This window comes from Folsomia candida, unplaced genomic scaffold (genome assembly GCF_002217175.1).
Source record: "Folsomia candida strain VU population unplaced genomic scaffold, ASM221717v1 Fcan01_Sc008, whole genome shotgun sequence".
In the NCBI taxonomy this organism is placed as follows: domain Eukaryota; kingdom Metazoa; phylum Arthropoda; class Collembola; order Entomobryomorpha; family Isotomidae; genus Folsomia; species Folsomia candida.
The window spans coordinates 3,604,504-3,617,805 of NW_019091200.1; the positions used below are offsets into that span (position 1 = coordinate 3,604,504).

The 13,302-nt window shown below is 39.9% G+C and overlaps 1 protein-coding gene across 1 annotated transcript; it reads left to right on the top strand.

The window, feature by feature from the left end:
* Positions 1–856: 856 nt before the first annotated feature.
* LOC118436385 lies at positions 857–5,927 on the top strand. The gene is made up of 16 exons (XM_035854381.1): positions 857–1,254; positions 1,369–1,508; positions 1,631–1,846; positions 1,909–2,300; positions 2,368–2,519; positions 2,584–2,693; positions 2,766–3,561; positions 3,625–3,728; positions 3,946–4,149; positions 4,214–4,323; positions 4,394–4,528; positions 4,585–4,837; positions 4,938–5,098; positions 5,169–5,273; positions 5,340–5,540; positions 5,624–5,927. Exons 1-15 carry the CDS (start codon positions 1,076–1,078, stop codon positions 5,529–5,531), a joined length of 3,249 nt encoding a protein of 1,082 aa, XP_035710274.1. The 5' UTR covers positions 857–1,075; the 3' UTR covers positions 5,532–5,540; positions 5,624–5,927.
* The last annotated feature ends 7,375 nt before the right edge of the window (positions 5,928–13,302 follow it).

Sequence of the window (13,302 nt, forward strand, 5' to 3'; positions counted from 1 at the left end):
TGTGGATTTGCTGCCTTGATTTTGTCTCACTTTGACGAAATTTGGTTACAAATTGAATTCGACACATGAAACGGATGGACTTTCTCCATGTACCTAGAAAATACAATCGAGGAGGAAACCGGGTGGCATTTCCCACCTTAAATTGCACTCCAAATCTGTGAAAACACAGATTTCGCAAATATCGTTTTCCTCCCTTTGTTACATTTATGTATGTCTACCTTTTGTGTTGTTTTGTAGTAAATTGGTTGCCTTCAAAGGATTATTGGCAACGGAAATGAACTCAACTAGCACAGAAAAAAGTAGAACTTTTGTGCATAGTTGTTTTAAATTGTTTATTTTTCGGGCAAATCAACTCTTTTACTATAGTGGAAAGTATGGCTTTAAATATTTGAATTTTAAATGCACAAATTATGTCAACATTATTAAGCCATATTTTTAAGCCATTTTTTTAAGCGAAAACTTGATCAACAAAACATGCTGAAACGTGTCTCAAATTAAAAAAATATTTTTTTAAGTGCCCCGTTTATTTTTTATTTTTAATGGCTATGGCGCTAATACAATTAAGTGATTTGTGAAAACTTTGGAACTGGACCATCGTTATCATTCTGAACTTTTCAAAATTTGTGAAAACAAAACCCGATATAAAATGCTCATTGCGCCGAAAAGTTATATTACCATGACGAGCCGATCAAATCTCGGACCCTCGCAGAGGTCAAAAGTTGAGAAAATTCTGCCCAAAAAAGTGATCCTGCTGTTCGTTCTACCAGATTTTTTTTTACCCCCAGATTTTTAAAAAGGTAAACATTTAAAATTTTCTCTGTCTGCAAGCATAGTGGTAACTAATTTTTTAGTAATTGTTTTTCAAATAGATTATATATGAGGGAATCTCATCATTTCTCCAGCATTATTCGGCATCCTCCTCCAATTACTTGGCGGTCTTCATCCTCCGTCACACCCCGACTTCAGTTAGTTCCCTTCACCAGCCTCTCAGAAGTTCTGAGTAAGAAGAACTATATCTTTGTGCGTTAAGTACTCGTCGTCTTCTTCATTGGGGAAGAAAATTGTCCTCATCGTCATGTGTCGCCTTTCCCCCGTGATCCTGGTCGGCTTGGCCGCCTGTTTGACAACCAGTGTCACAGGCCAACTCTATACGCGAGTGGAAGACCTCATGACAGTCTTCAAGCCTAAGCTGGGTCCCTTAAGGTGGATTCATAATAAGAATCCTCCCGTTACATGCTTAATTATGACGAACCAGTAAGTAATTTCTTCAATGTGACATGACCTTAAGTAATCTGGCCACTAAAATTTTTAATTGGATTAACTTATTTTTAATTTGAATTGAATTTTTAAATTTGCCATCTTCTAAAGAGCGAGAAATGTTTACCACTCGCGCGTCGCATACATGGAATCATGGGACCGCTTCCGCACCGATGACTCCGACCTACAAAATCCATCCAACTTTAACCCGCACTTTTTCTGCGCCAACGTCCCCAAGTTCCGTTTCTTGAGTAAGTAAAACGTCGTCATAATCGCATGTTTGTTGAATATACTCATGTGATCTCTTCCAGTAAATATGTAGGTGGTACTTGGGGAACAAATTTCACAAAACATATTCTAAAATTAACCACAGGTTCCGGCGTCCTTGCTGACAGCCCAGACGTGCATGATTTCGCCCACACACCTCACTCCGAGTTCTGGATGCGAGAGCCGACAGCTTGGTTCTGGCACAGGCGTTACAGCACCGACCTGGTAAACACCGCTTTACAACTCATGACGGGGAAGAGGTTGGGACTTATCTTTCGTGTGGATGTGACTGGGATCAAAAGCAGAGGTCACTTTATGAAAGGTGAAATATAAATCATTTTATGTCACCCTGAAGGATCAGAACTTCAATTATCTTATCCTTAGGCTGGTACCATTTGAGAATCAGGCTTGCCGTAGATCACAATTTATCCAAGGAAGACGCAGAAAAACTTCTTGTACGTGTCGACAACCAACCCTCAGCCGCTGCCGATGTGTTGGCCAACCACGTGATTGATAAACTCATGGTGACGGCACGAGGCCTGACGCTCGCCGCTGGGAGACCTCGACCTCCTTGCGAACGTTGTGGACCCTTCCAGCAAACGGGACGTCCCCCATTTAAGCCGGAGCCTCGGCCAACCCGTCGCGTGTGGGTGGGTGGAATTGGCGAATTTGTCCAAGACTTTCCCCCCTGCGAGGAGGACGGCTATAGAATGAAGACGGAATATGTCAAGCAACAGTTCATGTCTTGTGGAACTGTCCAATTCGGAGAAGCTCATGTTAATAGTTAATTATTTCGTAATTATTGTGACGAATGTTGAAATATTATTTGTGTCCACCCATTAGTACGGTAATAACTTTTACTATACGCGGACGCACAACAACAAGAAGACCAAGTATGGCCAGACCCAGGAAACTGTCGAGGGTGAACCTGAAATCCATCTCAACTTTCGGCTAGACAACTCTTTCTGCAACCGCTACGCTGAGATTGACTTTGTGTAAGACGAATTTCTGTACCTATATTTTGTTATCGTAATTTTTTCATACGTCATACTTCCGTAGCGTAAATGGTATCGTGATGAACAAAAATGTTACGCCTGAATCCTTCGACAACTGGGCCCACCACCCGTCCGGAAAACCTCGAGATGATTCGCCTCTTGAATTCGTTTACCGTGAGAACTAATCCAAATTAGAAGATAACCTTTGAATTGTGTCCGTATCAAATTTTAGTTTTCTTTTCCCAGCCATTCAACGCTCGATATCCACTCGAATCCTGTTCTCTTCCTCGCATGCGATGCACGCTCCGATCTTCTACGAAAGTGCCGACCCCATTCCGCATGGAGTGAAGAGCGTCCAGTGCAGCCATCCGCTGCAGGGCGAATGGGTCATGAATGACGCCCAGCCATTCCAAATGCCCGGAACAAAAACGCTACATCGCATGTCCGTCACTGCCGGGGCTGACCTCAAACTCAACCCCAAAGCGACTTTCGACTCCACCTTCGGCGGCTCGATCAAGTTCATCTTTGGCCTCCCGAAGGATCTCCTTCTTAGCGACGTGAAAGAACTCGACTCCCCGAGTGACGATGTCAACGCTTTTGGACTTCGCCGCACCTCCACCTACCAAGGTCCTCTATCCGAGGAGCTTGGAGGAACATTTTGGACAAAATTTCGTGATGTTCTAGGCCTACCGGAAGAAACTTCTCTCTCTTCCTGGCTCGTAATCATCGGCATCGTCACCCGGGAAATGAACGAATTTGATTGGGAAACTTTTATCGCCGCGGACGATCGTGATCCGTCTAATCCGGACGATAGAAATGGAACCTACTGCAGCATACATACTTTAACTAATCTACTCTATGAGCCAGGACCCACATATCTGCCGCACCCGTACTACGACGTGACTTGTTTGGGCGTGGAGTCCTTCCAAAATTCGTCGGGTTATATAATTAGAGCCATTCCGTACCTCGCGAATGATGTTGAGATTCAACAAAAAGGGCGGGACGAACAATTCTACAGAATGTTTCCTCCCATCACGGGAAGGTACGTTAGTTAATCAATTATCTTAATTACATTAATAACATATTATATTCCTCTTAATTATAGGTGCAGGCCGCTCCTTTGGTGGAATGATGGTGTGGGGAGCTTGAAGGCAGCGGCGCCCAAATGCGACGACTTCTTCCAAGAGTACAGAGACGGCAAGACGAAAGGTGAGTGAAACATGAATGAAGAAGCGGAAAAATGATAATATTTCATAATCCTATGACATTGCTACGCAAAACTAATGTCCTAATTAAAAATCGTTCTATGCCTCGTTCAATCCCTAATTTTGCATCAGATTTAGTGCAGCGCTTCCGAATTCAGCTACTACTTTTGGAGTTAAATTTTAATGATAGTATTTCTGACCTTGATTTACCGTTTTTTTAGAACCCGCTCTTGCAAGGCTCGTGAAGATGGTTGATAAACAGCATGAGTCGAGAAGTCGAGAGAAATGGGAGGACAAGTATAAGGAGTCGACGAAGAGGAAGGTCATGGTTGACCTGTGCGAAAAGATGGAAGAGGTGAAAAAAAAATTTCCCTGCGCCATCCCCGTTCCGCGACCCTACACGCCACCAACGTCCACTGAAAAGGGTAAATATTATCCTCTACTGGCCATTAGCCAACTGAATCCCGATTTAGATATGTTTCTATGCAGGTGCAACAAAGCCACCAAATGAGGAAAAAATGGCGCTCAAGATGAAAGACTCTAATGCCTACAAGCGCGGCATGGTTGTGAACGAGAGCCCATACACCGTCTACATCTGGGTGAACATCAAGCTTAATCGATCCTGGTGATTTATTGGCTGTGCTAATTTAGGCATTTGTATTTCCACAGGATTCGAGACTGATTCACGGCGTGATTATGACCATCATCGTCATGTTCGTCACCCCGATATCGTTCTTTCTCACGCGATACTTCAAGGAGACGTTCATGAACACGCGACTTATGCTGCTGCACCTCTGGTTCTTTGTGAGTCTCGCCAATGGCGTTGACTTTGACAAGTTAAACTTATTTCGAACCTTTAGGTCCACCTTTGGTCTGCGATCGTGACGCTACTCTTGTTCTTGGTCGGGATGTGGCGTTTGGTGGAGACGCGCGCTATGCTCGGCGTGAGTCTGCACCCCACAGCGCGATTGCATCGAGTTCTTGGCTGGATTTCTGTCTCCATCGCGGCGACCATGCTCATCCTCGGTGGCTTTCGATGCATGAATCGTCTCCTAAGAGACATCATTATCATCCTGCACTCGCTCCTCGGATATATTTACTACGTCCTTTGTCGTGAGTACATGTGCATATTTGATTACTAGTGTACAATATAAAAAGGATAAGCTTTGACCTTTCTACTATGTGGATTCTATGTATGTGAATATGTCCTTAGTGATCTGTATGATCACCTCGATCCGCATTCCCGGCTCCCCTGCAGCCTTTCAGGATTTTTCCGTGGTGCCTTATGTATTGCAGAATTTCAACAAAGAGGCCGTTTTCGTTGTCGTTGTGGTCTGGATCATATTCGACCTGGTGATGCATTTCGTTATGACGGTAAGGTTACCGCAGTAAGAACCTTGTGGACCTCACATGATTGAACTTTGATTTTTTTTATTCTTCACAGTTTCTGCAGTGCATCAACGATGGCATCATGAAACTTACACATGGACGAATCTATCTCATCGCACCCATCCCCGTTATCCTCGAAAGTGATCGGTTCGACACTCCAGTGAGACAGACATGTAAAATATTTGCTGTGTAACCTTTGACCTAATGATTGTCATCTTGTGTGAAGGGTCATCTCACTCGGATCTGGATGCTACGGGCTTACTCCTTGGTGGCTTTTATCGCAACAATCACCATCATCTGCTTTATCTTGGGTCACTCTCCACGTGGTAAGGGATTCGGGTTCATGACCTGCACCCACCATCCAGAGAACTTCGAAGTCAGGACGGAGTATGAATGTCCCGAAGGATGGACCATTTAAGAACAAAAGGTTCAATGTTCGTCCGCATGTTGTCAATTTTACGCAACAATTTCATCATTACTGTCATTCAGAGTAATTGTCCCCTTTATTAGGTGGAGATATCTGGCTTGCAATATCGGACAGCACTTTCTTCTCTTGTTCAGATGACAGAAATGACGAACATGTGCCGTAAAGTGAGAAAGAAGTTATCCGCAAAGCAATTGACATGATATAGAAAATTATCATTATGAATTGTAATAAGCGACGATTTACATTATTGTGTTAGCTTGAAGTTTAGTTGAAGTTTAAATTTTATGTACCTAACTAGCCTCACTACTGTAGCATGATTCATGTTGTGCCAAAAGTCACTGTAAATTTTAAAACTATTTTCATACTGGATAAAAAATGTTTTTCAAAAGCTAATTGGCCAGATCGTAATTTTACGAATTACTAATTACATCACATACTTATGTAGCGTTTTGCTTATCGTTATACATAATCGGGAAAGTGGTAACTCCAGTCTTAACGAATATGTATCCATACGATAAACCTGAATTACTTCCATCTCACCATTCACCACGTCGCACTTGCATACTTAAATATGTCGATGTAATTAATACGAACTATGAGACCTCTCACTTTATATTTATTGTCATTGCAAAAATGTAAGGTTTTAATTCAATGGATGAGGATAAATAAAATGGTAAAAGCGGAGGTCGTGGGTATGTATAAATTAATGCGAAAGCAGAGTGGACTTGAAGAAATTTGATGTCACCCGGAATTTCGAAGATGATGCAAAATCACGCATTAAATATTACGCTGGAAATCTTCATTTCTATTTTATGAAGAAAAATACATCCCCTTAAAAATATCCTGGATAAAGCAAACCCGTGTCATTTGTTGTTAATACAAGTGATAAATTGTGTGCTTTACTTACATCTTAAAAAATCGTCTGTCTGGTTCATCTGCCGAGATAAACCGGCTCGTTTCCTAAATCTCGGGGAAAATGCAGTCTAACAAAAGTTCGATCTATATCTGCCCACTTGTCGCTAAAAAATGTGAGAGAAAGTCGTGGGGCTTATCCATATATTACGTCATCAAAAATTCTCGATTTTATCACCCACCCACCCAACGTAAACATTAAGGGATAGGGAATTTTAACATGGGAAAGATAGGAAGACCAAAATCACCCACCCACTAAAATGATGACGTAATATATGGACGTTCCCGTGTTTCTGCTGCTCTCGTTTGTTAAAAATCTTCACTTTCAAGTGACTCAGAAATTCATACACTTTCACTCATGCCTCAGCTTTCTCCTTTTCTCCGTTTCTAAATTAATCACACTCGCGAGATATAGCTGCCAAAAGTGACAGTTATGCATTTTCACAGCTAAAGGACACCATTAAATGTGATTCCAGTTTATTTTATTTTCTTCGTCTCGTGATTACTTGGGAATCTGGAAGAATTATAAGAAATATGACACGTAAGGTTTCAATTAATGCTATGAAGGCTTGAAAAAATAATTACAAATTTTAGATTCGAGTATTTTTTTAAAACTTAATACTCTTTTCTATTATTTAAATACAATTACACATAAAACAATAATTTATTTATTATTCGAAAGTACACAAAACCAAGCTAAAACTAATCGTAAGTTGTTAACAAAGCCAACAAAAAGGACCAGTGAGTTTCATGCAGTTTAAATCTAAATAACAAGCCACCTATGATTAAGCTGAATTAGAAATGCTTCGATTTTTTGTCTTTTGACTTTCTTGTATCCGATAAAGTCTTATGGTTATCACAGTACAAGCTGCATCACGAAATTACCCAAGCAAGTGTTTACACTCGTCCAATGCATGCACTTCATGCATCTCTTACATTCCTTCGAAATGGAGAAAGTTTAGTGGTGTGTAAAAAGTAATATCCGAAATATGGATCCAACTGGAATGGACAACAATCCAAAAATGTCGGTCTGCAAACATTTCAAGGACGCGAACGTATTCATTCCATCACATCATCCACTGTTCAGCCTCGACCCCGGAGGAGAAAGTCAATTCAGACCAAGTATTGAACTTGGAGATTTCACTCTTAAGAATTTTTTTACAAATTGCTTATCAAACATTTACCCGATCTTATCCAGCTGGTAAAGTCACCAAATTATGTGTGCTTTAACATTTCATGGGTGTTTTTACTGATTCATAACAATGAAACGTGTGTCCTGATCAGCAAGATCGCAAATTTACCGTGCACGCAAGTTTCTGTAACTGTGCAATTTTTAAGGGTGTCTTTAACTGAAGTGGATTCCTCCTCTGTCCAAGCCATTAGATGAATGATGACTATAATGGCTTTCTCCTTCTCTTCTGACGGACAGTCATCCCCCATTCAGAGCGAAGAGGGAAACAAATTGATCCGTTGAAATCCATCCCAGCCAACAACGCCAAAGTTCAGTCTCAAATGCCTCCCCACTTTCTCCGCTCGTTTTCTTCATGTTGGGATCCTCGCTAAGTGTTTCGCTCTTCTTTTGTCCCTGGACAGGTCTGAGGTCTTCTTGACGTGGCGTGGGAGTCGGTGCATCTGATGACCCAGAGTCCACGAGGAATGTCACACTTCAAGTCGTCGTGTGGGTGGGGAGGACTGAAAGCCAGCCCCGGTGGAGAAAGTTGAAGGTGAAAGCCGGTCAGCCAAGATTCTGCCCCGTGTGCGATAACGCGTCCCAAATTATTTATCGGAAATCACTCTATCAACTCCAATTTCAATCAGAGAGTGGATGTGGTTACACAAAAATGTTGAGGCTCGAGGGAATTTTACTCTAAATAATTCTGTTTAGTATTTCCAACCTAAGTAAATGCCCCAAGGTTTGTAGTAACTTATGATCGACTCGGTTGCAATTTGTTACTGATAATTAGTAGCAAATTATTTGAACAAGCATTACAATTTCAAACCAAATTGAAACACTGAGGATCAGTGGAGCTTGTTACCATACGGTAACAAGTTTCTACCAAGTTATTTAGCGTGCACATAGCTGAATTAGCGGGAGAGCCGGACATGTGCACCGCTTTCTCCAGACGGGTCGTCGAGTGAATGTGTCGGCACGGTTGGCTGGTCCCATCGCATGTCGCTCTCTGACTCTGTCACATATTTACAAGCAAAAAGCCACCAGCCCCCAAGCCCGAATAAAGCAAAAGAGATTCATTCATGATTCTCCATCAAGGTCGGACCCGTCGAGTAAGTCCTTTCCTCATTAATTATATTTGTGATCAGACTGGACAGACACGTGGAGTCCACCTTTTGCCAGCATAAAATGAAATTTCGTCGAGCCTGAGAAAATCTACTAAATTTAACAGTGGCACAGAAATTTCCAAAAATATTTTCTATAGACTTTTATTTGACAGAAAATGGATGAAAAGGAAGTATTAAAATTGTGTAACGAGTTAACTCGAAATGAATCAGTATTTTGCATTCGCCTAAAATACGCGAAAATAACTTAGCCAAATCAAACAGATTCATCATTTATAAAATTTGATTTTAGAGATCATAAAAAATATTAAAACATAAATTTATATTTATACCTCGCCTTTTTTACCCATTCAACTACAATGACGATGAAATAATATATTTCTCCAACGAAGAAATATTGTATCACGAACGGCGCAGTAAACAAATTGAAGTGGTCAATAAGACAAAAATACACGTGAATCGGCAGTAGTGCGAAATAGGAATAAATATTTTACTGATTTAACCAGAAACAGGAGGAAATGAAGACGTATCAATGTCTCGGGGGACGATTTTGTAGCAACGAAGGAGCGGAGGGAGAAAATAATATGTTTCCATTTACATGAGCTTTCCATCCTTCCGTCAATTACGATAATGGGAAATTCGTACCACACACAAAAATAGGGAAAGGAAAGCACACATAAATACACCGTTAGCATAATAAATGATGAGAAATTTGAAAATATATCAAAGTTAACAGACAAATAGTGCTTGTTTTTTGGAGCATATAAAAGGAATTTATATAAGGTTAACGTAATCTAGAAAACGATCAAAACAGAACAAAACCATGTGACATCAAATTTCTGCGCGATTTTGCAATAGATCAATCACTGTGTTTGAAAATCTAACGCTGATTATTAATTTTTATTGTGATCTCGTAGCTGATAATGATGGTGAATAGAGACAACGCCCGATGTGAACTTACAATTAGAGTCTCCCAGCGTATGCTCTCAGACGTCGACGAAATTAGTGCCAATATAGATCTCAAATTTAATCATTATGGTATTTGCAAAATGTACGATCTGCCAATGGCAGAGGTATTTGCATCCGAAGAGGAGAAAATGCGCCGTAAAGATAAATTTTACACTTTCTAAATTTACTCCGCATTTTCTCCTATTCGGATGCAAATATCTCTGCCTAACCTGACCATTGCCAGAAAATGTCTGTTGCAAATTGCATACTAATTAAATTTGTGATCGATTGGCATTAATTTGGCCAAAAATCGGAGAGCATGCAGTTAGAGACCTCCATTGTTAGTAATCAATTGAGTAGCTGCTATGTGATTCAGATTTAGTGGTTTAGATGGGTTTTTAACAAGAATTTAATTTATTTACCATTTTAAATATTGACATGGAGTGCATTCATGCAACAAATAATAGACATTACTCTAAAATGTATGCAAATTTACATGTGTTTATCTTACTTGGTTATCTCATCATAAGTTATCTAGGACGTCAAAATCGATGACTTTCTTCTCCAACTACCTGCTTCCTAGAAAATTATACTTGTCCAGCCAAGCGAGTAGTGAAAGCAGGTGGAGAAAGCAGCCCTCCATTTATTTGCATTTGCATACGTTTCTTGTTTCCTTTCATCTTCTGATACATATTTACAACCATTTGTGTAAATCATGGGCACGTGAAACAAAATGATGACGATAACATGATGCGATGTGTATATTAACTCAAAGTTGAATTGTTGCAGTGTAAGCGAGAACACAAGAAACTCGCGGAGAAAGTGAGCTGAATTCGCTTCGCTGAACTAAACGAGACAGTACAAAGCTGCATTCAGTGGGGGTACTCACCTAAAAGTTCTATTTTAGGTCACGGTTTGTTTCGCATAATTATGCATTTTGCGAAATAACAACATTCGCGTTGAAAAGTTGAATGAAAAAGAATAAAAATCAAGGGAAATGCAAATTTTTTACAAATTTTGCAGAGTGTGTTCCTGTTTACCTTGATTTTTTGTGCAAACTTTCCCCTGAATATTACGAAGTACCTGAAGGAGAAATTGAGAACAAAAATTAATTCATATTTAAGCCAAATTCTAATTTTTCAAAATTTGGCAACTTTCAGGTGTTTATCCTTTAGAGTTTTTGAAATTGTGCAAAAATTTTGCTTATTGAATACAACTACTAAATGCTAGTAGAATATTTTTGAAAGCAAGGCAGTTGTTATTTTCGTTCTTCAGTGATTTTAAATCTCTAGAAAAATCCTCCATGGCCGCTTTTACCCAAAATTTATCTCCTACTTTGTACGAGTACTTATCTATTTCGTTTACGTACCTGTATCTACTTGAATTGGAGCACCTGAGGAAACGGAGTGAGGTGGTGAGAGATAACGATAAGCGGGTTATCTCACCAAGTGGGAAATCGTAAACTTCAAAACGTTATCTGTAAACACTTTCAACTTTCTCTCAGGATCTCTTAGTTACGCGTGACGTCCAAAATATGTTCGTGATGCGTGAAGCCTAGTCTTTGCTCATGACGAGCAACTAGAAATTTTAGAAAGGCTGGTGCTTTCTCATTTTTTTCACATCCGGTCTACCGTAAAATTTACGATTGATCTGATAGTGGGCGTTGAATAAGGTTTCATTCAGATCGTCTTTTGGAGAGAAAATAGGGCCAACAAAATACTGACCAAAATTTGGTGTGGTGAAAGTAATACATCTAATAAAAAGTGGTATTAGATTGATGTGTCGACGGCCTATAGTAAAATTAGCAACATTTAAATCGTATCACGTATTGGAAAATTTCGTGTAAAATATTTAATTAATTACAAATCTTATTAAACAACTGAAAAAGTTAATGTAAATTCTGAAATTTTATTGAAAATCTGGTAAGAAAATAGTTCAATTTAATGATTATTGAATGAATTTTGGAGAGCATGTGTAACGCAGAGGATACAGGATGAATCGGTAACACGTGAACGCGGTCAATCTTGAATTGCTCCGAAACGGGTTGGAGTTTCGGTTCCAAATTTTGAGCATAACGACATGTGATTGTTGACAAGGGCTGAGCAAAAAATTAGCTCTCTAGATTCAAAAATGACCCGACCATTGACCTTAGAGTAAGAGGGTACCATAAAAACACTTTCCAAACTTAATTCTTCGTACACATACATAATTAACCACTTCAAAACTCAAGGACAACGAGTTTCGAAAGGCCAGATACATAAGGTACTTAAAAATGAAGGTCAATAACGACAAGCTCGTACCAAAGGACAACCATCATGCCTCAAACACGAGTCCGAAAAGTGCTAATTCGGCCCGTGCTTAAGAAAATTGACCTATTGACCTCTAAGGACAACCCACCACCCCAGAGAGCAGTGGCACGTCTAACTAAAGTGTCAGAGACTAGTTTGCGACGAGCAATTAATATTTTGTGGAGGCAAAAACCAAGAAAAATCCGAGTCCATCAGCTGACTCGAGAAGCATAAAAAAATCGTCGTCTGACCTGCAAAAAATTTTATATGAATTACCTGACAAAAGATAAAAGTGACTTTTTAGTGTTGTTGGATGAAGAATTATTTTCTTTAAAGATACCAACGGTCAGAGAAAAATTTGCTATACAACCAAAGAAGAAAATAATTCCAGAAGATTGGCCATCCCGCACACGGAAAAGTTTTGCAACAAGTTCATGGTGGTTGGTGCATTATCTGGTCGTGGTCTCCTCCCACTTATCAAAGTTCCAAAAAAAGTGAAGGTAAATGCGAAGTACTTCATTGACTTTGTTTTAAAACCGCTTTTGGAGATTCATCTTCCAAAACTATATGGCTAGGACACAAAAAAAGTGATAGTTCATCACGACGCAGCGTCATCGCACACCGCCCTTTTGACCCAGGATTACGCCAAGGACTTAAACACACCACTCGGGATAACAATCATCCAAAATAGTGAAATACCTATTAAGTCACTCTATGTAAGTCCCAAGAATTTTTTCGGCTTTGGATATCTGAAATAAAATCTTTTCTCCGCCACCCAAAAACTTTTGACGGAGTTTGGAAAGTTTTGAGAGACGAGTGGTCTAAACTTGACCTCGCCATGGTCAAATCAGTGTACAAAAGTTGAAATCGCCGATACCGACTTGTAGCTCGAGAAAAGGGCTTTCACATAAAATGTTCGAGACCTCCATTCCAAGCCGTTCAACCAGTAATTGAAGGTCATAAACGTTCACGTGTTACCGATTCAACCTCGGTATTTAGCGAAACTGAAAATTCAGTTTTATTAGCATTTCAGGATCCCATAACCTCAAGCAGTTTAATCTATTTCGCCTCGCTGGACATCTTTCTGGTCCCGGATTGTCTTCAAGATTCAAATTAGAATGTCGTCGTAGACCGTTCTTGAACTTGATATTGCTATCCTGCTCAAAATGAAATATCCAAAATGCAAAGTTTGTCCATGAATTAGTCAACGGAGTGGACGAGATCCTGGTGGCTGGTTTCCTAGCGTCTATAGAAATTAATTTTATGCCGAATCTTGAACTTGTGTTGGATTTTCTATTTAATTTAATTTCTATGTAGAG